The following is a 25,480-nucleotide window of genomic DNA, read 5'->3' on the forward strand; positions in this document are numbered from 1 at the left end:
GAAGAAAAAAAAAAAAAATATATATATATTTTATCTTTCGCCCAGCGAGCATTGGTCTCAAAGCGGACGCAGTGTGAGAAAATCTCCCGGTCAAGGTCTCATTTTCTCTCTTTTCTGTTTCTCTTTCTGTCCAGCGAGCATTCGGTCTCACAGCGGACGCAGCGAGAACTTTTCCGGTAGAGCACTTACGTTTTCTCTTTCGTCCAGCGAGCATTGGTCTCAAAGCGGACGCAGTGTGAGAAAATCTCCCGGTCAAGGTCTCATTTTCTCTCTTTTCTGTTTCTCTTTCTGTCCAGCGAGCATTCGGTCTCACAGCGGACGCAGCGAGAACTTTTCCGGTAGAGCACTTACGTTTTCTCTTTCGTCCAGCGAGCATTGGTCTCAAAGCGGACGCAGTGTGAGAAAATCTCCCGGTCAAGCTCTCATTTTTCTCTTTTCTGTTTCTCTTTTTGTCCAGCGAGCATTCGGTCTCACAGCGGACAAAGCGAGAACTTTTCCGGTAGAGCACTTACGTTTTCTCTTTCGTCCAGCGAGCATTGGTCTCACAGCGGACGCAGTGTGAGAAAATCTCCCGGTCAAGCTCTCATTTTTCTCTTTTCTGTTTCTCTTTCTGTCCAGCGAGCATTCGGTCTCACAGCGGACAAAGCGAGAACTTTTCCGGTAGAGCACTTACGTTTTCTCTTTCGTCCAGCGAGCATTGGTCTCACAGCGGACGCAGTGTGAGAAAATCTCCCGGTCAAGCTCTCATTTCTCTCTTTCCTGTTTTTCTCTTTCTGTCCAGCGAGCATTCGGTCTCACAGCGGACAAAGCGAGAACTTTTCCGGTAGAGCACTTACGTTTTCTCTTTCGTCCAGCGAGCATTGGTCTCACAGCGGACGCAGTGTGAGAAAATCTCCCGGTCAAGCTCTCATTTCTCTCTTTCCTGTTTTTCTCTTTCTGTCCAGCGAGCATTCGGTCTCACAGCGGACAAAGCGAGAACTTTTCCGGTAGAGCACTTACGTTTTCTCTTTCGTCCAGCGAGCATTGGTCTCACAGCGGACGCAGTGTGAGAAAATCTCCCGGTCAAGCTCTCATTTCTCTCTTTCCTGTTTTTCTCTTTCTGTCCAGCGAGCATTCGGTCTCACAGCGGACAAAGCGAGAACTTTTCCGGTAGAGCACTTACGTTTTCTCTTTCGTCCAGCGAGCATTGGTCTCACAGGGGACGCAGTGTGAGAAAATCTCCCGGTCAAGCTCTCATTTCTCTCTTTCCTGTTTTTCTCTTTCTGTCCAAAAAAAAAAAAAAAAAAAAAAAAAAAAAAAAAAAAAAATTTAATAATAAATAAATAAATAAAACGCCTGATCGGTCCCCGTTGCAAGTCGGCAGGGCCTATCAGTCCAGGCACAATGAGCCGCCACCACAGGCCCACTGGCCAAACTTTCAGACCCTTTCTAGAGACGCCAGCACGCCAAACGCGGCACTCAATGGGGGGTCTTTTAGTTCGGCGGCTGTCCTCTGCTATTTAGCTTTTTGGGGGAGTACTCTGGGTTCGGGCCGAACTCCGAGCTCGGAGCCCTCCCTCCGGACAGCACGCCAAATACGCATTAAATCTTACCCTCCCAATTGTATGTAAGTGTGAACTCGTGAAATGATGTTTTATTAACAAAGTTCGGGAGAAGCACGAGCAGATAATTAACACAGGTGGAGAGCACTCAGCAATCAATGGTAAGAGGTGTATATATACAGCAGTCTCACCTCAATTCATTTGACAGTCTCGCAGCATCCCCCCACCACCCCTTCTCCACACTTCTAATCCTAAACCACTTACATAGGGTAGGGGGGAGTACTCTGGGTTCGGGCCGAACTCCGAGCTCGGAGCCCTCCCTCCGGACAGCACGCCAAATACGCATTAAATCTTACCCTCCCAATTGTATGTAAGTGTGAACTCGTGAAACTGCTACTGTACATCTTTTACAGCATGGAGGTGAAGGCACTGCAAGGCACTGAGGACCAGATGAGACTGGCACACTAAGTAGCCTTCAAAAAAGAGTTAAGGTGTCCCCCAAGGTTTTATCCTCGGACCATTTGCGAAATCCACTAGATGGGAGTTTGTAGTCAGATAGATAAACCAACATTTATGTGTTTTTTGGATTTGTGAAAATCACAATTTTATGACATATTGTCTGGTTTTATTAACTATGAAGCTTTTTCATTCTGATATCAAGGATACTTGTTCCTGGGAGCATAGAATCCAGAAATTTGTCAAGATGTTTGTAAAATCATTACTTGCATTACATATATACTTAACTTTACTTGATTACTTCACAATGGTCCTCAACCAGGGCCACAGAATGACTTAAAATTAAATGAAAAATCAATAAACATAGTTAATATACAACTCAATATTATTATTATTATTATTATTAATTAATTAAAATAATGATTAAACATTTATTAATTCAACTATCTAAATTAAAATGCTAACAATACATAAAAAAGTCATATTTGTCACCTTATTTGAAGAACATACAATACGAATGTGCACGCACACACAAATAGGTTGAAAGCCACTGTTTTAGAAGAATGGTCCAGTTTGAACCATGTATGACAGGTTAGAATTACTTGCTCATTATATATTGATTTCTTTGTCAACGTTTGTTAATAGAGACCTGCTGGGGAGGTGTTTCAGTCCTTTATATGTTAAATGTTTCCAATCATCAGCTCGTGACATTTTGTCCATTTTGGGAAAACAAAAGCAAACTGATATCTTCAGTTATTTTCAGTTGCTGTTTGGGAAAGTCAAGCGGAGGAGAATAAAAGTTGTACTGCAACTGTGTATTTTCCTTTTGTTTAACCTGTCAACATCCTCAAGTATATCTAATATAACAGGTTCATTACATAACTGTACCTTTTGTAAAAAGATAATAAACAAAGAACATCAATTTTTCAGGCAAACTGGTGAGGTTTGGTTTTAATGTGATCTTGCCACAAGGGTGCAGTGTTGGTTAAGCATTATCACAGTCTTTAGGAACTTAAGAAATTGTTCATGGTAGATGTTATAACACAAATATACAGTATTCTGACAGTTGCTACAGTACATTTAGCAGTTAATAGGACTAGATCAGTTTTTGAAAATGAAATTTGACCTCTTTTTCTAAATGTACATCTATGAATGACTACTTGTTAGCGATAAAGATATGTATGTGTATATAACTTATATATAATGTTTATTCATCGTGTGGTACAAGTATAAGAAGGGTAAGTGACACTCCTCCTTGTTGTCCCTTCAGAACAGGACAGACCCATTCTTCATCTTAAAAGGTATATGCTGTCATTTACTGCTGAAGTGTTCTAACATTGATGAGGATTCATGTGTGGAGAGGGACTTGCCCATGCAGATGACTCGGGTGCAGTTTTGTTATGGGTGTGGTTGGAGCTGCTGTCTGCACATGTGTGCTTACTAATTCCTTCTGTCTGTTGTAACTCAGTCCTCGTCTTAGTCATGGAGGTTCTCAGCAGATGTGCTCATGCATGGCCTCAGGACTGCACTTACAAAGGTCTTTGTTCATGAGGAAACGATGTCAAATTAATAGGTAGTAACACATGTTTTATACTATGTGCAGTGCTAGTAAAAGGCTAAAAGTAAACGCTAAAAGTGAAATGGTACCTGAGAGTTCATTTGGGGTTGCTCAGATTGCTTCAACCCTCTGAAGACACCTTCTCTAAACCGTTCTCTAAACACCTCTGCAACAACTGGATTGGGAACGTTTCACCTAACTCCTCATAAGAAAGGCTTTTGGGATTATTGAAGGCTTACTAGAAGGAATCTGTGTGTGTGTGAGTGTGTGTGTGTGTGTGTATGTGTGTATATGTGTGTGTGCGTGTGTGTGTGTGTGTGTGTTTAATGTGTATATTCTATTATAAAGATTAAAAATTAAAATCTAACATGTCCAGATAAATCATCTTTAATTGATCTTATCCTAATCAACGTTCCTCACAAATACTCAGCAGCTTCTGTTTTTGCAAACGACATTAGTGACCACTTTGTTGTTGCCACGGTCAGAAACACAAAAATTCCCAAAACCAAGCCATGTATCATTATTAAGCGTGACACAAAACATTTTTCGGTACAAGGGTTTTTATATGACCTGTTTTATTTTGATTGGGATAAAATGTATCTTACTGCAGATGTTGAAAATGCTTGGAAATTTTTTTATGATGGTTTTACAGAAAAGTATGCTCCCTTAAGAAAATATAGAGTAAAAGGCCAAAACAGTGCATGGTTCACTGTAGATTTAGCCAACTCTCTTCATGAGCGTGATAAGGCCTGGGCAAAAGCCAGGAAAACAAGCCTGGATTCTGATTGGCTGCTCTTCAGGAGACTGCGCAACTTGTGTACTGTGGCTATCAGGAAGGCCAAAGCTGACCACTTTCTTATAGAAACTTCAAATAATTTAAATAACCCCTTAAAATTCTGGAAGACGATTAAATCCTTGGCTGGAAACAAAACTTGCATTGAGCTGCCACCATGTATTCTTAAGGACTCACATAAATTATCTGATAAGGCTGAGATGCTTGGCTGTTTTAATGAGCATTTTATTGCCTCTGGTTCATTATTTGATTCCCTCAACACTTCACATCTGAATCATCTTAAAGGTAATTCTCATGGTCATTCTGGAGTCAGTAATTATTTTAGTTTCAAGCCATTTTCAGATTCAGAAGTGCATAAAGCCTTCAAACTTTTAGACATTAGAAAATCGGCTGATCCTGATAACTTGGAGCCTTATTTTCTACAATTAGCATCTGATTTTATTGCACCGCCTTTGACTTATCTTCTTAATCTTTCTCTGGACACAAATGAAATTCCACTTATATGGAAATCAGCATTTGTATTTCCTCTGTTAAAAGGAGGCGACCCGACTGATTTAAATAACTATAGACCCATCTCGAAACTATCTGTCCTGGCCGAGGTTATGGAAACTCATGTGAACGAACAATTGAAAGAGTTTCTAACTATCAACAATATTCTGTCTAATTTTCAATCAGGTTTTCGTAAAAACACAGCACAACTACAGCAGCCCTAAAAGTAGTAAATTATTTCATTGACTCTTTAGATAAAAAACAACATTGTGCAGCTCTCTACCTATCGAAGACTTTTGATACTGTGGATCATGCAATATTAAAACAAAGACTTCTCAGTGTCTGGTTGACAGAACAAACAGTTTGTTGGTTTGACAACTATCTATCAGGTAGATCCCAGTGTGTACAGGCAGATGGTCTCACTTCCAGCCCTCTTAGTATATCCAAGCGTGTGCCCCAGGGGTCAGTGCTGGGACCACTTCTATTTATTTTATATATCAACAATCTTGATCAAAATGTCTCCAATGCAAATTTAAATTTTTATGCAGATGATACTGTGATATACTGCTCTGCATCAACTCCAAACCAAGCTCTTTGTCAGCTTCAACTTGCTTTTGATACTGTACAACGTACTTTGTTCGATTTAAAACTTGTTTTGAATGACGACAAAACAAAACTTATGTTGTTCTCAAATGCAAAATCAAAGTCACGGAACCTTCTACCCATCACTACTTCTCAGGGCTCCGAGATTGAGTCTGTATCTCAATTCAAGTATCTTGGTATCCTAATTGATGATTCACTCTCTTTTAAACCTCACATTCAACAGTTGGTAAAAAAATTAAAGCTGAAATTGGGTTTTTATTTTAGAAACAAGACATGTTTTTCCTTTGAGGCCAAAAGGAGGCTTGTTGCTGCCACTCTCTTGTCAGTGCTGGACTATGGCGATGTTATATACATGAATGCTTCCATCACAAGCTTGAAACTGTTGGATACTGTTTATCATGGAGCTCTTAGGTTTATCACAAACTTTAGAGCACTTACTCATCACTGTTCTTTGTATGATCGGGTTGGTTGGTCTGCATTGTCCACCTGTAGACTTAATCATTGGTACATTTTTATCTACAAGGCAATTCTTGTTCTGCTTCCCCCATACCTCCAATCTTACATTGAAAAGAAAAATACATGAAGATATTGTCTTGGTTCTGAGGACTTATTATTATAATCTGTCCCTCAAGTCCGGACCGAACTGGGAAAAGGGGCGTTCAAGTATGCGGCCCCCTGCACTTGGAATCAGCTGCAAAATGTCCTTAAGGAGCCAGTTTCATTGGCTGATTTTAAATTACTTTTAAATAACATGGAAGCTATACAAACTGGTTGTAGATGTTATGACTGATTCAGTTATGACGGACGATCCTTGCTGTTGTTTATCACTTGCGATAATTGTGAAATTCTTATGACTTTATAATTATTTACAAATTGTTATATGTTGATGTTATATGTTTTTATGTCTGTAACCTTAATTGTGCCGCTGCCTGTCTTGGCCAGGACGCTCTTGGAAAAGAGATTTTTAATCTCAATGAGTTTTATTCTGGTTAAATAAAGGTAATAAATAAATTAATTAATTTCCACATGCTTTTTATGATCATATTTACTGCACAATAAATGGATGTTTACCTTTATTTTGCTTATATGCATTTTATTTAAATAAAAAAGATAATTTTTTAACAGTGTTGTTGTTGTCATTATTGATATTATTAATATTAATAATAGAAAATATTATTAATTATATAACTTAATAAAAAATGCCATAAATGCTCAAGAAGTATACTGTAATCATATTTATTTTGTTCATTTATACTGTAACTATTGTTTTTAATCTAACAATATACAGTTCTTCTGGAGTATATCATATAATACTATAAGTGCATCGTTATGTTGTTGTGTTTAAATAAATAAACACTACATTTTGTATTTATTTTCATCAGTTTATATACATATATATATTTATATATATTCTTGTTCTTCATATATATCTGTTTTCTGAATAAATACACCCTGCACGTCGTGCCTAACAACGCCTTTTCATAATATTACATTAAAATCAAATACTTTTAAACTATATCTATTATCCTTATTAAAAGTGACTCTCTGTTGTATCATTAACAAGCTTTCTAAGTGTAATCGGGAGAGTGAAGAGCGGATGTAGAATGCGCTTTCGTTCTCTAGTCGGGCGTCATTGGGGCGTGGATGAGGGCAGGACCAGGTGAATCTCTCCGTGAGTCAAACCCTGAATCAAACACACAGCAGCCAGACGGAGCAGACACCTGGAGCTTTACGAATCGGACCTCACCTGTCTCTGGAGTGGAGACAAAAGCCAAAATGATGCCCGAGCCTTTAAGATCGGCTTTGTCCATCGGAGGTGTGGAGGACACGTCTCTCGCGGTTCCGTCCGATCGCGAGCCGAGATCCGCGCAGCAGCGAGTTCTGGAGCAGGTTCACACCATCAATAGGAGCAAGTCCAAATACAGCAGCAAAAGCGTGTCCGGAGTCACTTCCCCCACCAGTGAGTGCACTCCAGCTCATCCACTCCTGCTTATCACGGAATCTTCGCATTTTATAATTTGATAGAACTATGGGAATACAGCGGTATCCATTATTATCACTGGGCTTCATTTTCACAGACGTTTGTTTCACTTTATGGTGAAATTGTGATACTTTTGCAATTACTAAGTGCGTATGCACATGCAATACTGTGAAAATGAGCAATTTCTTTTTCTAAAAATGCCTTTCATATTAAACAAAGGTAGGCCTATTTGGTTTTATTCAGTCATATTTAATCATTTCTTTGACATGAATAAAACCAGTTTATTTAGAATTACATTACGCATGTTAAAAAGTCCATTGATTCTTAATATAAACTCTTATTATTTATGGTTAAATCACTATGTATAAGCAATTCAGTACTGTGAAAAGTGACAATGAGCATTTTATTTATTTATTATTATTGTATTATTTTAAAACCAACAGTATTGAACTATTTGGTTTTATTCAGTCATGTTAAATAATTTATTTGCCTTTTAACTTGCCAGTTAACTTAAAAGTACATTAAAGTACGCACAATAAATATTAAATGATTAAATAATTTAAACTCTTATTGTTAAAGGATAAACCACTTGGCAAATCAAAACTGTAAAAAGGGAAAATGTGCACTTTCTTTTTCTAAAAAGCAAACAAAAATCAAACACTTTCATTGTAAACTAAGATATTTGGTTTCTTTCAGTCCTATTAGATAATTTATTTAACTTGGATAAAACCATAATGTAAGTACCTCTTTTCCCAAAGTAAAACCTGTTTTCAGAGGACCCTCATTTTGTTATAGAGAATAAAGTGCCAAACTCTGTGAAATACGTACCTTTAATACTGTATATTACATGAAAATATCCCTGAATGCATATTTTATTTGTCGTTTGTCATAATTCAATCGCAGGCCCTGAAGGTAACAGTGTGTTTAACGACTTCAAGTTTTCTCCCGGCGCGTCTCTCGGCAGACCCTCGGTCAGCAGAGGAGGAACCATGACAAATGGGGTAAATGTCATCAAATATGTTTTTACAAACATTTAATTGTTTCATACGTGCTCTGCGTGTGTAAATCTTTGCACATCTTCAAGTGTGTGTAAATGAATTCTGCGTTTCAGTTTCCCACGGTTGGGTGGATAAAGCACATTTTTTTTTCCATTATTCACTCTTATATTCACTTCTCACTGAGTCATCTTTCAGGATAACAATAGAAACATGTGAAATGTCAGAGCTTTAGCTTGTAACTAAATTTCAAATGTTATTTTTTGCAAAAACAATAATAGTTACTAACACATGAGAGCAGAAAAAACAATCCATCAAGACGTCAGTGGATGAAAAGTAGTTAGTCTTAACTTAATTACACGTGGTTAGTAAGTCTGTAGTGTGTCCATATAGTCCTAGTTACTAGACAGAGGTATGCAAGAAAAAAAGGCTAAATGAAACCACTCCTCTCCTTCAGTTTTTATGACTCATCCCATTGTTTTCTTACCAAACGGTGTGGTTTCTAGGTATTCTGCTAACACTTCTTCACATTTGGGTGTTTTAAATGGCTTTGTTGGCTTCAGTGGACCATTAAATCCAGCTGTATTGTGTTACTTCATTATGACGTTCTCTAAAAACAGTTTTTTGTTTTGAATTAATCACGGACATACTTGTCATTTTCTCACCAGTGGCACACTGTTGCTGCATAGTTTGACTAGAAGTAAAATACTTCACTTGCATGTTAATCCATTGATTTACCTACAGTCATAATTCGTCTAACAATCATGTTTAGGAAAAACTGTGGCATGGATTAAATGAATATGATGGGTTTGAGTCGTTTTCAGTGTATAATGATAAGATTAGGATTGCATTTACAGTTGCATTACAAATAATGTTATCAACATGAAAACTGTCCAGGCTATGCAAATGAACGGTGTTTTAGTGTGTTATTATAAAATTATGACTTAAGTCTTATAGCACTATTTAAAATGTTTTAATTTTAAATCATAAAATGCTTTCATTATAACTTAAATTTTTGTTATATTAAAATATTTGCATTTAAATTTTTTTTTTTAATTACAATTTATATATTATATCAGTATGAAAATGCAAGTGTCCAGACTATGCAAATGAAAATGTTGGGTACAGAGTAGTTTCTGTGTGTAAATATAAGTTGGACCAAAGTCTGATGGCACTCATTAAAATGCTCTGTTTTGGATGTAATAATATATTTATATTTGCACACACACGCACACATAGTGTGTGTGTATGAGTGTGTGTGTGTGTGTGTGTGTGCATTTTAAATAGTTCTATTAGACTTAAGCCATAATTTTAGAATAACTCAATAAAACACCATTCATTTGTATAGTCTGGATGCTAAATATATATATATATAGCTTTTCAAATTTGTATAATTATAGGCTTAGGAATAAAGTATACACAGTATGATAACATGAGTTATTTTGCATTTAATTATAAATTAAAATGTGAATTTAATAATAAACAAAAACATTTGGATTTTACCAATTATGATATCAACATGAAAATTGAGTGATATTTTAATTTTTTTTCTCTTTGCATTAAATAATACATTACAATTTGCATTCATTAATTTTTTTTTATATATTTTTTTTATTGCATATACTTTATTTGGCATCCAGATTATTTAATTACAAATGATGGTATCAGCATAAACATTTTACTGAAAAATTGAAATGAAAAGCTTGACTTGTTTCCCTGTCCAGACTACGCAAAATCAAGGCTTTATGTGGCAGTCCACCAACTCTCACAGCTCCAGCGGTCAGCAGGTGACCAGTGGCTCGGGCAAGTTAGATCGTTACTACAACACTACTAGGACCCTCCCTGCCCAAACCCGGACCAATAACCAACTGTTCAACTACCAAGCCACCCGCAGCGCTCCAGACCTGGGCTTCAAGTCCAGCGTCAACGGCAGGACCGGCAGGACTATACGCACCCAAAGCACCCAACAGATCTTCAACAGGGTCCCGAACAGTCAACCTGCTCAGGCTCTCGGTAACGGCTCTTTAAACAGAATGTCTAACAGCAATCAGACCATCACACAATTCAGCAGACGCCCGTCTTCCCTGCTGTCCAACGGAGGAGAGTCCAGGATGTCCATGATCAGGACCGGACAGGTCAAGGATATCTCTGGGTGAGTTTTTTAGTGTTATGATTATTTTGTGATGATCTGTGACCGGTCTCTCACTCACTCGTTTGTTGATAGGATGAACGCAGAGAAGATTATGATGGATATGACGATGCAAGACGCGATCGACTATCTGTTCAGCGCGGATGAGAGCGTCCAGCTGTGTGGAGCCGCTTACATCCAGCACAGCACCTTCACTGATGACAAGGCCAAGCAAGAGGTCTGGACCATAAACTGTCTAAAATCTTTTAGACATATACTACTATAGAAGTGATGTGTGTTTTGGAAATTTGCCATGGTATTGACATGGAATCCTTTAAATATATTTGATCATTTGATCAACACCATAGTATATGAATTATATAACGTAGTTATGAATGCATGTACGACCAAAGTGTATGTGTTTTATGACAGTACAATGGTACAATATCCTTGGATTGACAAGAAACTACCATGTTTATATTTCTATTTATCTGTAATATTTCAGCTTTAGTGTTAGACATTGACGTACTGTACTTCAGCTTATTTTATTTCAGTTTTCTAAAGTTTTAAAGTTATCGGATTGCATCTGAATCCATCACTGTACTATGGTATCATTTCTCTGTCTGTCCTGCGTGACAGGTGCTGATGCTGAAGGGCATTCCTCCGCTGGTCAACCTGTTGCACAGCCCCAGTCCTCGGGTCCAGGAGGCCGTGGCCGCTGCCCTGAGGAACGCTGTCTTCAAAAACCAGGCCAACAAAGAGGAAGTGCAGCGCTGCGGAGGAATCACACAGACTGTGCAGCTGCTCGGAGACACCAGCTCTGAGACACAGAAACACCTGACAGGTGCCCATCATCTCTGTTTGCATTACGTTCAGCTCCACCATTCAAAGCACATGACTGGACACTAGACCACAGGACTGTATGTGTGTGTCCCACAGCATTAACTAGTGTCAAATTTGTACAAATGAACTAATTACATACATATACAATAAGCAAAAAAATACTAGGTTATTAGATTACTACAAGCTAGATTAACAAATGCTGTAAAACTATTTGATAAAATATTAATATTTTTTCTCATTGTTAGTTTGATACCAAATGCATTAGCTAACATTGATAAATGTAACTTTATTGTAAAGTGTAACCATTAAAATAAATTAATAGCAGCGATACGGTACAAATGTACTTCAAGTCAATCAAGTTTTATAGTTTTTATGTAGCTTTTGTTTGCAACTTAACATTATCCTGCTAAAAATTCATCTTTGCATCACAGGAATAAATTACTTTAATAAAATATATTTAAAGACTACACAGTTATGTTAAATTGTAATAATATTTCACAACATTACTGTTTTTGACCTTGGTGAGCAGAAGATACTTTTTTTCAAAAACATTAGAACACTTTTAAACAGTTGTTTGTTTTTTCTTTTCATCTCAAGCTCCCTGTCGGATGGTGTTTGTGTCAAACTGTCTTGAATTGGTTTTCTGTGGTGGTAGGTCTCTTGTGGAACCTCTCCTCTGCGGATAATCTTAAGCCGGATCTGCTCCGCTTTGCCCTGCCCGCAATCACAGAGAAAGTCATCGAGCCGTTTTCAGCAAGTTCAGATGACAGCTCCAACACCAGCCCGGCACCAGATGTCTTCTACAACGCCACGGCATGCCTTCGGTAACATCACACACACACTGACTGCTGTATGCGATGCAAACCTCACTACTGAGGCCACTTATAATACTGCTATTATTGTTGGAGCTCGTATCTAACACTGGCTATATTTTCTCCAGTAAGCTGTTAAAAATATTTTATCTGGATTCATATAGATTTTGGCACACCTACAGACCACCTAGAGTTTGATACCTGTTGGAAATTAAACTGTAAATCACTTTCTGGAATTGTTAAGCTCTAAATTGATTGCTTGGCATTAGGTACATACCTTTCAGGTGCACTTTTTTTAATGTTAAAATGTAAAAAATGCCCCATGATTTACTGAAGCATCCTAGAAGAACTGTATATGGCTTTCTTTTTTCAAACGAATCCAATCAGAGTAACATTAAAACAGGTTTTGGCTTTTCCAAGATTTGTAATGGGAGTGAATGGATGTTATTTTTCACTAGTCCAAAAGAAGCCCAAAGGAAGTTTTAAATATGGATATTTTCTTACAAAAATGCATCAGTTTACTTCAGGAGAATGTTATTCCCCCTTACAGCCAAGTGGTGCACTTTTTTTGTGATGGATGGATGCACTTTATTGGACTAATAAAAAATAACACTCATTCACTCAGAGCCAGGAATGCTTTGAATATAAGACTGATTGTATTTGTCTGAAAGGAGAAAGTCTTATATCTAGGATGGCTCGAGGGTGAGTATATCATAGGGTAATTCTCATTTTTAGATGAACTATCCCTTTAAGACGAGACAGTAAATGCAAACCATTGTTTTTCAAGCACTGATCAATTTGGAGATTTTGGGCAAAAAAGAACACATTTATTTGTTTTCACACTTTATCTATTTGCATCGATTTCAGTCACAATACATCTTTAAAGGCTGTTTTCATCACTTTATCAGTACAGTTTTCTTCCTGTTTGTATTCAAAGGTTTGTTAATGTATATTTCACCTGGCTTTTTATTTTATTTCATATTACATTTTATTTTAATTAGATTTCTGTTCTGGAAACGTACATTAATATAAAACACTGTTTTGTGATTAATCAAGTGGGAAAGTGCAGTGATTAGGGTAAGGGTGTATTCATTTTTTACCATTTTTACCAAAGGTTTATCTTGCCTTAAAAATTTAGTTTAGTTCTTAAGGAGAGTTCAGTTAAAAATTACAATTCTGTGGTTTTCTCAGCCTCCACCTGTTCCACAAGTTTCTTTTTTCTATTGAACACAAAAGACTTGCAAAATATGTTCTTTTGTGCTGACGAAAGAAAGTCATTCAGGTTTGGAACAACATGAGGGTGTGAGAAAATTGTGAAACAAATTTCTTTTTTGAGTGAACTGTCTCTTTAAGTTCTTGACCCATCAGAAATGTGGGGTTGGTCACTTCACGTGTCATGTCCTGTGTAAGTGGGCGGTTCTTGACCAGAACGAGCTGCAGTATTGACTTAAGGATTATTTGCAATGCATGACTCAGCTTTAGATTTGGCCGCAATTTGTATATGCTCAAATTAGTGTTTAAACATTGTACCTCACCTCTGTCTTCAGATTGTCTGTTGCTTTTCTGAGATCAAAACCACACTATGACTGTTTCTCCTGTTTGTCAACAGCAACCTGAGCTCCTCCAAAGTAGGGAACCGACAAGCCATGCGCAACAGCAAAGGCCTCATCGACTCGCTCATGCGCTACACAGAGAACTGTGTAAAAGATGGGATCTTTGACAACCAGGTAACCGTCTGATGATGATTATATGTGCTACTGAACAGAGGAACTGGAACTGTGTTTTACAGGCCTGGAGAAGCATGAGAGAATGTGAGAGAAAGCATGAAATGTGAATTACTCTATTATTCCTAAAATAGGAAAAGTCAAAAAGTGTGGGAACCTTGCGTCAGTGTTTTCTCAGTAATCGTGAAGTAAAGGAGTTTTAAGGTGGCATGAGATGTCAAGTGTTTTTTTTTGTTTTGTTTTTTCATAGAAAGCATCTTTATAGTCTGGGTGGAGAATGTTGGTGTGGCTTAGTGTTTTTATGAAGTAAAAAAGTGTTGCCCGAAACTCTAAACTCCCTGAAGGAAAGTGTGTAAGACACAAGGCGTTTCCAGGGGCTAGACGCATACAGTCAAACTCTATTGTTGTGACTCAAAAAAATGCTGCATTACTCGTATTTAATTGACTGCCAGATTTGATCAGAACCTTGCAATCATGTTTCAACATCTGATTTCATTTGATATGAAAATGAGCAGAGAATTTCAACTTCCTAAACCCAGGACAGCCACTTAGATCAAACTCAAACATGCTTGAAAATCTGGTTTTACATAAAACCTGACATAACATGATTTTGTGACAAAAAAAAACTATATATATATATATATATATATATATATATATATATATATATATATATATATATATATATATATATATATATATATATGTATATTTGTGTATATATATATATATATATGTATATATGTATATTTGTATATATATATATATATATGTATATATATATATATATATATATATATATATATATATATATATATATATATATATATATATATATATATATACACACAAACATTACAAATAAAAAAAAAAATTCTTAAAATATTTATGCATTTATATTTCCAGCTTGAATTTTTTTAAATATATGTATGTATGTGTGTGTGTGTGTGTGTGTGTATATATATGCAATTTTAATAACAAAAATAACATGTCATCAATAATCAAAAATGATTGCTTAATAACTATAGAGTAAGATTTATGATGGAGCAAAACACAGAACAGGACACTTCTGCTGCTGCTTATTTCAATGTCTGTTGTTTTTACCACTATATTGGTTATTGTGCTCTTGTTTTCCAGTCCTTGGAGAACTGCGTCTGCATTCTGCACAATCTCACCTACCAGCTGGAGACCGAGATGCCGTCTCTCTTCACTAAAATAAACGCACTGGCCAGTAATGCTCCTAATCGCGCCAGCTCCTCAGACACCGGTCCGATCGGCTGCTTCGGCTCCAAGAGCCATAAACTGCAGCAGGAGGTTTGTGGTTTTATGCTTATTAAAGCCTGCATTTCACAGCCAGTGCAAAAAGCTGACTTGCTTTGGATTTTAGTTTTTCTTAAGTGTCATCTTCATGGGTTTGTATTGTCGTGTTTGTTTGTGTTGCAGAGAATGTTTAACTATCCAGTGATGGAGGACAGCAATCCTAAAGGTGCTGGCTTGCTCTTCCACCCCAAAGCCCTGCAGATGTACGTCAATCTGTTGCGCTCCAGTGAAAGCAACGCCATTCTTGAGGCCAGCTGTGGAGCGCTGCAGAACCTCACAGCCACTGAAGGCTTGGTAAGACATCAACAAGTCGGGTTTAGTATGCACCTGGCCATAGTTTGGATGCAGAGAAAATCAAGAATTTTGCTATATTGTTTTATATATATATATATATATATATATATATATATATATATATATATATATATATATATATATATATATATATATATATATATATATGTATATGTATATATATATAAATACAGTGTATATATAAAAATACGGTGTGTATATATACATATTATATATATGTATAATTTATTATTTTATATATACACTGTAAAAATGTATTTTTATATATACACTGTATTATATATATATATATATATATATATATATATATATATATATATATATATATATATATATATATATATATATATATATTACCAAAGGTTAAACTTAATTACATATATATGAAATAACTTAATTGTAATTTAATTAAATATATATAATAAATATCATGCATGTATTTATTGGTTGCACTCAAACATTTTATTTTATTTAATTATCATGATTACATAATATTATGATTAAATAATGTTTTATATATTAAGCATGCATATATATATATATATATATATATATATATATAAAATATACCTTTATTATTATTCCAGATAAATCAGTGTGCTTCATGTCTTGTGTTTTTAGGTATCGAATGTGTTGAGTGATACAATCATTCAGAGGCTCAACGGTCTTAAGAGCATCAGTCCGCTGTTGCAGTCGCCCAATCCTGCTGTCCAGAACAGCGCAGTCGCTCTGCTCGGGAACCTGTCCAGATCCACAGATACAAACAAAATCATGGGTAAGCTAATATAATGGCTTTCACCTTGTAGTGTAATTGCTTTGAGGAGTTGCATAATGTTTGAAGGTCTTCAAGGCTCTCTGTTCTGACTTCACTTCAGATTGCATATGATTGACTTTTTTGCACTTAGGGTTGTATTCTTAGCATGGTGTTTTTGATATAGTGCGGTTGTTCTGATGAATGTTTTTGCTGGTGAAGCTCGACAGACTCTTCCTCAGCTGGTCGAGTTCCTGAACTCAGGGCTCAAGAAGGTCGACACCTCACCCGAATATGACAGCACTATGTCCACAGCTATTCATTGCACACACAACCTGATGAAGGCGGACCCTGAGATCAGCAAGAGTCTGCTGAACACCAGCCTGATCAACTCCCTCCAAACCACCAGTCTCAACATGTGAGTGCGCACTTCCTAGTGTCCCACACAGGGCTATTCTTGATATATGAATCAGACTCTTGACTTAACAAGGTAAAGGAAAATAGAAGAAGGTATTTCACCTTGTTTGTGTTTTTTTTTTTTTTTTTTTTTTTTGTGCCAAAGCAGCTGAAGAAAGCAGAACAATAAAGAATATTTAAAAAAAAAAATTCTAAGAAATGTTAAGAATTTATAATAACATATACTTTTATCTATTTTAATTTAAAATATATTTTTCCATTTTATATGTATTTTTTCAAGGCTAAATGTTTGTAATTTCTTGTAATATATCAGGGGTCTGCCAAAGACCAGCATTTCAGCAGGAGTTTTTCTTCACTCTCTGTGGTCAGAGAAGAATATTCAGAGTTTCCTTAAAAAGGTAAGACTGCAAACATAACCAATATCTGCTAGAAAGACTTTCCTAATACAAATGAAAAAAAAATACAGTTCCTCAGTGGTTCTTTGCAGCAGAGAATCTAAATCAAGAGCAAGTTCTCGATGCTTCATTAAAGGTTCTTCAGATCTGTTTTGGTTTATTGATTTATTCATACAGTGCTTCACATTAAACAACAGGAACATAACAGTGGAAATGTTGTAAAAGTCGCCAATTCTGAAACAAAAACTGAGTTTCAGTTATAAGCAGCTCTACAGATGTTAATGATGTCATTATTTGGCTCAGTGTCGATGCTGCAAACTTTATTTTAGAAAAGAGGTTAATTCAGCTGTAAGCAGCACTACAGCAGACAATAGTGTCATTTATTTTATTTTTATTTATTTATTTTAATTTATTAATTATTGAGCAATATGTTTATCTATTTTTTTATCTATTTCTTTCATGCTCTAAAGAACATAATAGTGTAATTACACAGCTTAGGTCATCCAGTGTTGATTTAATTCAGTTCTGTACTGTCAGAATGTTGGTAAATCTGTTCAGATTTATTCCTCCATAAATGAAAATATAATGTAAAATAATGTATGATTATAGTTTAGTTTATAAATATTATGAACAATATTTGTATCTATTTTTATTAGGGCCAGAGCACTGCAGTGCTTATTATTATTAAAATTGTATTCTATTTAATATGTATTTTTAAATGTAAATTTTAGTTTACTAACTCTTGCAAAGTTAATCAGTGCATTTAAATAAATATTACTGAAAATTCAATTTCTTTTAAACTCCATCTGAGCAAGCCAAAGTCGACAGTGTGGCAAGAGAAACACCTTTATGGTACCTTTATTTTACATAAGAAAAAACGATGTTTTTCCTCCAGAGTAGCTGGTGGAATCAGATCTCTCATTCCTGAGGCTGCTTGTAGGAAATTAATGTGTGTAGTTTAGTGTGTATGTGTTTGTGTGTGTCTGTGTGTGTGTGTGTGTGTGTGTGTGTGTGTGTGTGTGTGGGACGGTTGAGGATACTGGGTGTGGTGTGGAGAACTAGCCGTGAGGTGTGTGTGTGAATGCTCAAGGGTGAAAAGCAGCCACACCTCACCACACCGACCCTGCAGTCCTGGCTTTCTTTGTGTGTCGAGATGACCTGAAGAATCTAACCTGCCCTGTTTCTGATTATGCGATCAGACTCACATAATGTCATTCTAGCTCAAAAGTCAGTCTTAAACATACTGTAAATCGGCAAATACTGCTGTGAGGTCATGTTTACGTATATTTAATATTGATCTGTGTTCTATATTCACAGTAAAATAGCTAACCTGTGTGTTTACCTTGCAGAAAGGCATGAATAAGAGGATGTTTTTGTGAATGACGTCATCGGCAGCGTTCAGATCTCTTCAGGTGGTCGACTAAGAAATGCACTGAGTATTGCAGAGGAGATGAGCTTTTATTTCTTTTGGGCGGTAGATGCTTTTCATAACCATGCAATGACAAAATATGATTTGTTATTTTTATAATTTACATTTTTCAAGACCATAGTGTTCTCATTCAGTTAAGATGATTTTATATGCCTTTGTTTGTCTTTATAATTTTTTCTAAAATGCAAATGGTTGTATGAGAGTGTTATAGGTTGTTTGTGCAAGTTTAAGATATTATTTTTATACTGTATGATATCAAGTTATATATCAGACAATATAAATATACATATGTATGTCAGTCAGTCATTGAGTAAAAGCTCCTTTGGCTCATTTTGACATTTCTTGTGTTAAAGGTTTGGATCGATTTATATGTTTCAGCTCACAGTGACTTCAAGCTAAGTTTCAATAAAGTTTTCAACAGCGCTAGCTTGTTTCATGATTTACTGTAAAATGTTCATAACTTTTACAAAATCTATGCAAAAAGAAAGTGAAACACAGGGACATCCTTAAGCATTTGCTGTTAGTCTGAAAACTCATTTATTCTTAAAATATACAATCATGCTTGAAGATCTCTGAAAATGCATGCAATGTTTAATTATATCTGTACTTTCACTTCACTTATTATGATTCATTAACATTAAATCAACCAGATAATAATCATAAATGACAGCATTACACATCATGGCACTTTGCATATTATGACATTCATATAATTAACACCGAAAAGTCAATAAATTCAACTTATCATATTAATATGACAAATGTGGACTGTTATTTGTTAGTCTCTTAAAAACCAACTTCACTGTGTCATCTTTTATTCAGCTCCAAAAACATTAAATATGAGGATCAGAATGTATAACTATATTAAAGCACATTATTTATGCAGATATGAGTATGGTAGAAGTTTCTGGTGTCTCTGTGAAGCTGCTTTATTTTCGTAGTCCTCTCTTACTCCTAGAGCCTTTGGTACTAAGAGATAGGGGGAAAAAAAACATTTAAAAATACATTTGTTATTAAGTAAATGATCAGTGAACAATTTTATGGTTGCATTTTTTTAATGCTTGTTTTTAGATCAGAACAGACGTGTGATCTTTTTTATGGTCACAAAGAAGACTACAGTTTGCCGCTTGACTTAAACCTCATCTGTTTATAGCCTTTATTTTATGACATAAACTATACAGTGATGCACATGTTCTTTTATTGACGTGCCTCAGATTAGTCTGATTTTGCACAGGCATATGTTGTCTTGATCTCTTGCGGTAGTGATGTCAGGCCAGATCAACTCTCCCATTCTACTAGTGCTTAAAACGGGATCTTCCAGGAGCCCTGGGTCTGTCTGACCCCCTATAACTTCCCCGTTAACCCTTGAACAGCTGCTGGATCTGTCTTCATTCTCTGTGTGCCCTGGAGAGCCCTTCGATAAATCATCTTGAAACAGAATTTACAGTAGTGAGACTGTAAATGTTAGACTGGGAACATCCCAGCTGTGTTACGGCTCAGTTTAGTTCAGGTCACATTAGCCATAACAGCTCGGTAGGGGTGTGCAGATTTGGCATGAGTCAGACAGAGGGTGAGGGTTGAATGATGGGATCAAGCGCTGGTTTGGAATAGCAGCTCTGTTGTGTGATATTTTATGGTGATGGTGGTCTATTATTAAACCACCTGACTTCCAAACAGCTTAGTGTTGAGCAGCTGTTCACATGTTTACGAAAAATGACATATTCATACTACCAGACGTATTTTGCAATCAAAACAGTCCCTTATACAGGGTAAAAAGCAAAATGTACATTTAATTAAAATTATTTTGCATGAAATGAATGTGTCTTCATTTATTTTGTAATAACAAACTGTTAAAAAAACATAAATGTTATGTAACATATAAATGTTATATAAAAACATGGTTTGGGGCATTTACAAAATTTTATTTTTACATTTAATAACTATGGTAAATACATACAACACGTTGTTTGGTTTTATTTTCCTGATTATTAAATAATTTTTGTTGCATTAACTTAATATCGTGAGATTTTTTTTTTTGTAATATTATTATTTTTTTCTATAAAACAAGTGATTTTATATCATTAAACTTTTAAGTATAGTAAAAATATCTAAAAACTAGATTGTAATACCATGGTATTTTTGAGTACTATTTAAATACCATATTTTATTTGAATTGGATAATTCGGTGGAATTGTTTGTAATTGTTTTTGTAATTGCAATGTTTTCCAGATTATTACATTTTTATATTTTATTATTATTAATAATGATTAATTATTTATTTTAATTAGCTTAATTGCATCAGAATGATTCAGTAATATTAGGTTATATTTCTTACTTGAATTAAACCAGTTAATTTAGATTAATATATATTTATAAGTGACCAGACAATATTTTTTATGAGGTGTATTGTTTTGATCATTTAATCATGTAATATTTTGATTTAATCATTTAATTTTTTTTTTTTTTTTTTTTGTGGATAATTTAATAACAGATATTTTTCATTTGTATTTTAAGGCAACAACAAATAGTTTATATTTTTTATTTTGCATAAAAATATATGAAATAGAAACAAAGTTCCCTTAAAAACCATAAGGTGTATGGTAATTTGGGTATATATCAAAATGCAACCATGCTTCTTTTTCTGTTTACTTGCAATGTCCAGTACACAATCCTTCAGATATCTGTTTATTTCCTTTTGCATGCCTTAGGTTCTGGATAAAGGTTGTGCTAGAACAAAGCAGCAACTGTTATTCCTCACAGAGAGTTCTGGAAACATGATGCTATTCTAGATTAGTGGCATTATGCGCCTTAGCTTGGTCTTTACCAACGCCTTTCACACACTGAGGTCAATCCTGTGTGTTATTTCAGGACCATTGCTCATCACTGTTCACATCTGAGCTGAAGGTATAACGGGTTTTATTGTTCATCAGTCGCTTGATATTTGATATTTGATATTTAACACCTGTAGGGGCTACGCAGGTTTTTGGCAGCGTTGACACAGTTGAATGGGGCCCAAATCTGTATTTGTTTTTCTTTCTTATCTAATGACAATATCCCACTGAAATATATTTGAGCTGCCTTCATAAATATCAGATTTTATGGAACATGACTCCAGAGCAATCTTAATGTCAATCATAATGGCTGCTGGGGTGAATCATGCAATATGAATTGCACTATAAAAAATCAATACTTTTATTCAGCAAGAATGTATTAAACTGATCAAAAGTGACAGTAAAGGCGTTTATAGTCGAAAGTTCTATTCATCAAAGAATCCGGAAGAAATATGTTCCAGAAAAATATAACAGATCAGCAAATCATCATATTATTCTGATTTCTGATGATCATGTGACACTGAAGACTGGAGGAATGATGCTGAAAATACATCTTTACATCACAGGAATAAATTACATGCTAACATATATTACAATAGAAAACAGTTATTTTAATTTGTAATGTTATTTTACAATACTATTGGTTTTACTGTATTTTTATCAAATCAAAATGTTCAAAAACATTAAAAAAGGTAAATCTAGTGTACATTTCTTTGAATTTCATATAGGCCTAATGACAAAAATATGCTGATTAGTGTCTAAAATGTGGGCCATGTGAACCTCACAAAATGAAAGGAGGAAATCTTTGGTTTGTCGTATGAACAACGCATCATTCAGTCTTGATCAAACTTACTTTTTCTGATGGTCACTGACGCGATTCCTAAGGACTGTGATCTGGGAGACAGAAAATCACAGATATGAATCAGTCTCTGTGAATCTGCTCTGCTTCCTTCTCATGATTGATCTGCCAAGTCTGTGCTGTGTGTGTGTGTGTGTGTAAGTGATAGTTGTACTGTACTGTTCATCCCATAAACCCGTCTTCTCCTAATGTCATCATGACTCCTCTAACATCATGTTAGGTTTTGTGGTTTTGAATCCTCACCTCATATTTCTGGCACATGTATCTGTCCTGCAGCTCAAACCTCTCGGCTTCAAGTTGGCGCATCCACTTCCAGAGTTCATTCGCAGTTTCTCTGAATAAAGACACATGAGGAACATGATAAACCAGTCTATGAATGTGAAGCAACAGCCTGTGATGTCACGTCACGGTGCTTCTCGACTATATTTCATGCAGGCATTGGTGTTTTTTTAATTCCTTCACCTGAGTTTATCAGCACTCAGGTTTTCGACATTCAGTTCCTTACGGCGTTCACTAAGAATTGTTTTTTTCTTCTCCCTCTCTGTTTGCTTCCTAGGCCCTCCCTTTTTGTCTGTCTGTCAATCAAAGCAAAACAGAAAACTAGCATTTGTAGTGGTTGTGCACCTTTGACCTTTGACCTCTGGGCTCATTACCCTCTGCATGAATCCTGTGAACTGGAAGCTCGAGAGAATCTTTTTCTTCTTAGCATCATCATCGGCCTTCCTCTTAGCCTCTTCCTCCTCTTTTTGTGCCTTTTCCTCCTGGAACAAATTGATGGCCATATGTAATCTGAATTTGCACAGGACCTCAGGTGTCATTAACTTCCTGTTATTTTACGCAGTTTGACATTGCAAAGTGTTATTTGTTATCATTATACAGTATATTAATGTATTATCCTAATCATAAACGGACTGGTTTGTAGCGAAAATAGATTCAACTGCACTTTATCTGCGGAAGTCAGAAGTCTCACATTCAAAGAAAAGAGCTTTTTTCTTACGGCTAGTTTGTTTTGTCGCTCTTTCTCGTGCTCCGTCCGGATCCGGTGCTGCTCCGCTCGTTCTGCCCTGCGGTTCTCCTGATGGTCACAACACACAGACAACCAGCCTGAAGATCAACTAATCATATTTAGCACATCTAAAAGCTTGGAAACATGCTCAGAGTTCAGTTTCAGGCACTTACTGCATCAGTTAGAACAGAAGATTTTTACTGTTTTTGAAAGAAGTCTCTTTTGCTCATCAAGGCTGCATTTATTTGATCATAATACAGTAAAAAATTATCAAGAAACATTATTATTATCAATACTGAAAACTGTTTTTCAGTATACAGTACAGCTGCTTCATATTTTTGTGGAAACAAGACATTTTTTTTTTTGTCTGGATTAGAAAGCTCTTTTTTTAGTTTAATACCTCCTTGATTAATGAAAATACTAATTTTCTTTAAAAAATGTACTGATCCCAAAATGTTCAACGGTCATGTATCGCGTCAATCGATGTGTAACTCAAATGTAGTTCATTCAGAATTCACAATATACACAATACACAAACATTGACTGTGGTATATTTCAATCTTTTTTCTAGTTTTTTATGTTCCCTACACAGTTATGTCTTTATTTGAAAGTATGTATTTATGTAGCTCTCTAAAATGAGTCTCAGTCCTGCTGAAAAGAGCAGAGTACAGCATTGAGTTTCATGCTGGTAAACCAGTATAGTCCTGCTGTTTACCGACAAAACCTCGCGGCTCAATAGCATTTATCAGCAGGGTGATTTCTACATGTTCACTTGTTTTATTACAGTTGCAGCAGTGAAGGTTAATTCATTTGTTCTGCAATGTCTGACAATAATTATGAAGAAATGTATTTTGTCAAATATCTTACAATCCTTTGGGTGAGGTTGATTAGCTCCTCTTCTTCTTTCTTTCTGCTCTCGAAGTGAGCCTCGATGAGCGTCTGTAGCTCCGTCAGGTCTTTCTCCATGCGTTTGCGGTGAATATCCTGAGGATTTTGTTTTGAAGGTGATTATGTAGTATAGTGGTAATGTACAGTACAGTACAAACTACTCGTAGCACATGTTTTATGACAGCGCCGGTCATATAGGCTAACACTGTTTAGTTGAGTGATTTATTGGCATGACAGTTAACTTATATTTGTAAAAAATTTGCAGCTTTGCTGCTGACAAGGACGACAGTGCAAAGCAAAATTGCAGTAGTAAACAAATGAATGCAATGCAAATAAATTAAAGAAGTCTACTACAATAATTACATAAAATATGATGCACAATTAAATTAAATTAAATTAAATTAAATTAAATTAAATTAAATTAAATTAAATTAAATTAAATTTTCAATAAAATAAAATAAAATACTCACATCAAAATCAACTTTCTCTCCATCAGGAATTTTAGGAGGCACCAAAGCTGGCACAAAGGGTCTAATAATCAATAACAATGCATTAGTATATATATTTTTTCTTACTAATGGTCTTACATTTGGAAATATATAGTTATATATTATACTTTATATTTAACCTATTTTATTTATAATTTATTTCACAGAAAAGTGAAAGTTACACTCACTTATGCTTTGGTTTTGTTTCTCCTGCATCATCAAGTTGGCAAGAGTATAAAGAAAAAATGAAAATGTATAATTTAGTTGCTGGTGATTTTATTGTTGTTTCTTTTAATAAAGGGGTCAAAGGTTGCCAGGGCTCAGTTTGTAGAGTGAAACCAGTTTAGAGTGAATCTGATGTTATCGTGTTTACCTTCTTCCCCAGGTTCCTCAGAGGCATCTAAATAAGAAAAGACAGTCATGTCAGCTATGACAGCAATGTGGAGATCCACAGCATACAGATAAAGATAAAGGAAGTAGAGAAAAAGCCCCGAAGACACAAGCTATTTTGTCTAAACAGTTTTGTTTTAAAATCCCCATTGTTTTCAGAGTATTTCAGGTTAAGAAAGTCTGGAAGAGCTTGAAGCTTCTTAAATATGATGGATGTAGTCCATTAAGCTGACAATAGCAGACATTGTTCTAAATCTAGTTTAATCAGTGGCTTTGTGAAAGTATAATTATGGGTGTTGTTGATCGTATTATAAGAACTTGCTTAATAGTTTTAATTTAGTTTTTTCACCTGCTTGATGTGGATTGAGTATTTGCTTCCCACTGGACTCTACAAGCCCAAAAAAAAAAAATACAGGAGAATTTACCTGAAAACTCATTATGATCATTCTGAAGTCTTGCCTGTCTATC

General features: G+C 35.5%; 2 protein-coding genes across 2 annotated transcripts; one reads left to right on the top strand and one right to left on the bottom strand.

Moving 5' to 3' along the window:
* The first annotated feature begins 7,109 nt into the window (after positions 1–7,109).
* LOC128016013 (plakophilin-1) lies at positions 7,110–18,976 on the top strand. Its single transcript, XM_052600318.1, has 13 exons — positions 7,110–7,400; positions 8,325–8,422; positions 10,141–10,568; positions 10,641–10,782; positions 11,184–11,388; positions 12,043–12,211; positions 13,809–13,926; positions 15,061–15,237; positions 15,367–15,537; positions 16,180–16,333; positions 16,532–16,727; positions 17,040–17,124; positions 18,471–18,976. The coding sequence occupies exons 1-13, from the start codon at positions 7,217–7,219 to the stop codon at positions 18,498–18,500; spliced, it is 2,157 nt and encodes a 718-aa protein (XP_052456278.1). The 5' UTR covers positions 7,110–7,216; the 3' UTR covers positions 18,501–18,976.
* Positions 18,977–19,195: 219 nt separating this feature from the next.
* On the bottom strand, positions 19,196–25,018 carry LOC128016014 (troponin T, cardiac muscle isoforms-like). The gene is made up of 10 exons (XM_052600319.1): positions 24,996–25,018; positions 24,811–24,832; positions 24,605–24,665; positions 24,114–24,230; positions 23,238–23,315; positions 22,894–23,001; positions 22,703–22,815; positions 22,484–22,574; positions 22,235–22,275; positions 19,196–19,519 (listed from the first exon to the last, which is right to left on the bottom strand). The coding sequence occupies exons 4-10, from the start codon at positions 24,210–24,212 to the stop codon at positions 19,480–19,482; spliced, it is 570 nt and encodes a 189-aa protein (XP_052456279.1). The 5' UTR covers positions 24,213–24,230; positions 24,605–24,665; positions 24,811–24,832; positions 24,996–25,018; the 3' UTR covers positions 19,196–19,479.
* Between the last annotated feature and the right edge of the window lie 462 nt (positions 25,019–25,480).

This window comes from Carassius gibelio, chromosome A6 (assembly GCF_023724105.1).
Source record: "Carassius gibelio isolate Cgi1373 ecotype wild population from Czech Republic chromosome A6, carGib1.2-hapl.c, whole genome shotgun sequence".
NCBI classification, from domain to species: Eukaryota; Metazoa; Chordata; class Actinopteri; order Cypriniformes; family Cyprinidae; genus Carassius; species Carassius gibelio.

What these genes read in the sequence shown, in the direction of transcription:
- LOC128016013 (XM_052600318.1), top strand. Translation starts at nt 7,217, where the DNA reads ATGATGCCCGAGCCTTTAAGATCGGCTTTGTCCATCGGAGGTGTGGAG. An exon ending in CGGAGTCACTTCCCCCACCA is followed by an intron (nt 7,401 to 8,324) that starts GTGAGTGCACTC and finishes ATTCAATCGCAG; the next exon opens with GCCCTGAAGGTAACAGTGTG. An exon ending in ATGGGATCTTTGACAACCAG is followed by an intron (nt 13,927 to 15,060) that starts GTAACCGTCTGA and finishes CTTGTTTTCCAG; the next exon opens with TCCTTGGAGAACTGCGTCTG.
- LOC128016014 (XM_052600319.1), bottom strand. Translation starts at nt 24,212, where the DNA reads ATGGAGAAAGACCTGACGGAGCTACAGACGCTCATCGAGGCTCACTTC. An exon ending in TCAACCTCACCCAAAGGATT is followed by an intron (nt 23,316 to 24,113) that starts GTAAGATATTTG and finishes TGTGACCATCAG; the next exon opens with GAGAACCGCAGGGCAGAACG. An exon ending in CTGAGTGCTGATAAACTCAG is followed by an intron (nt 22,575 to 22,702) that starts GTGAAGGAATTA and finishes GTCTTTATTCAG; the next exon opens with AGAAACTGCGAATGAACTCT.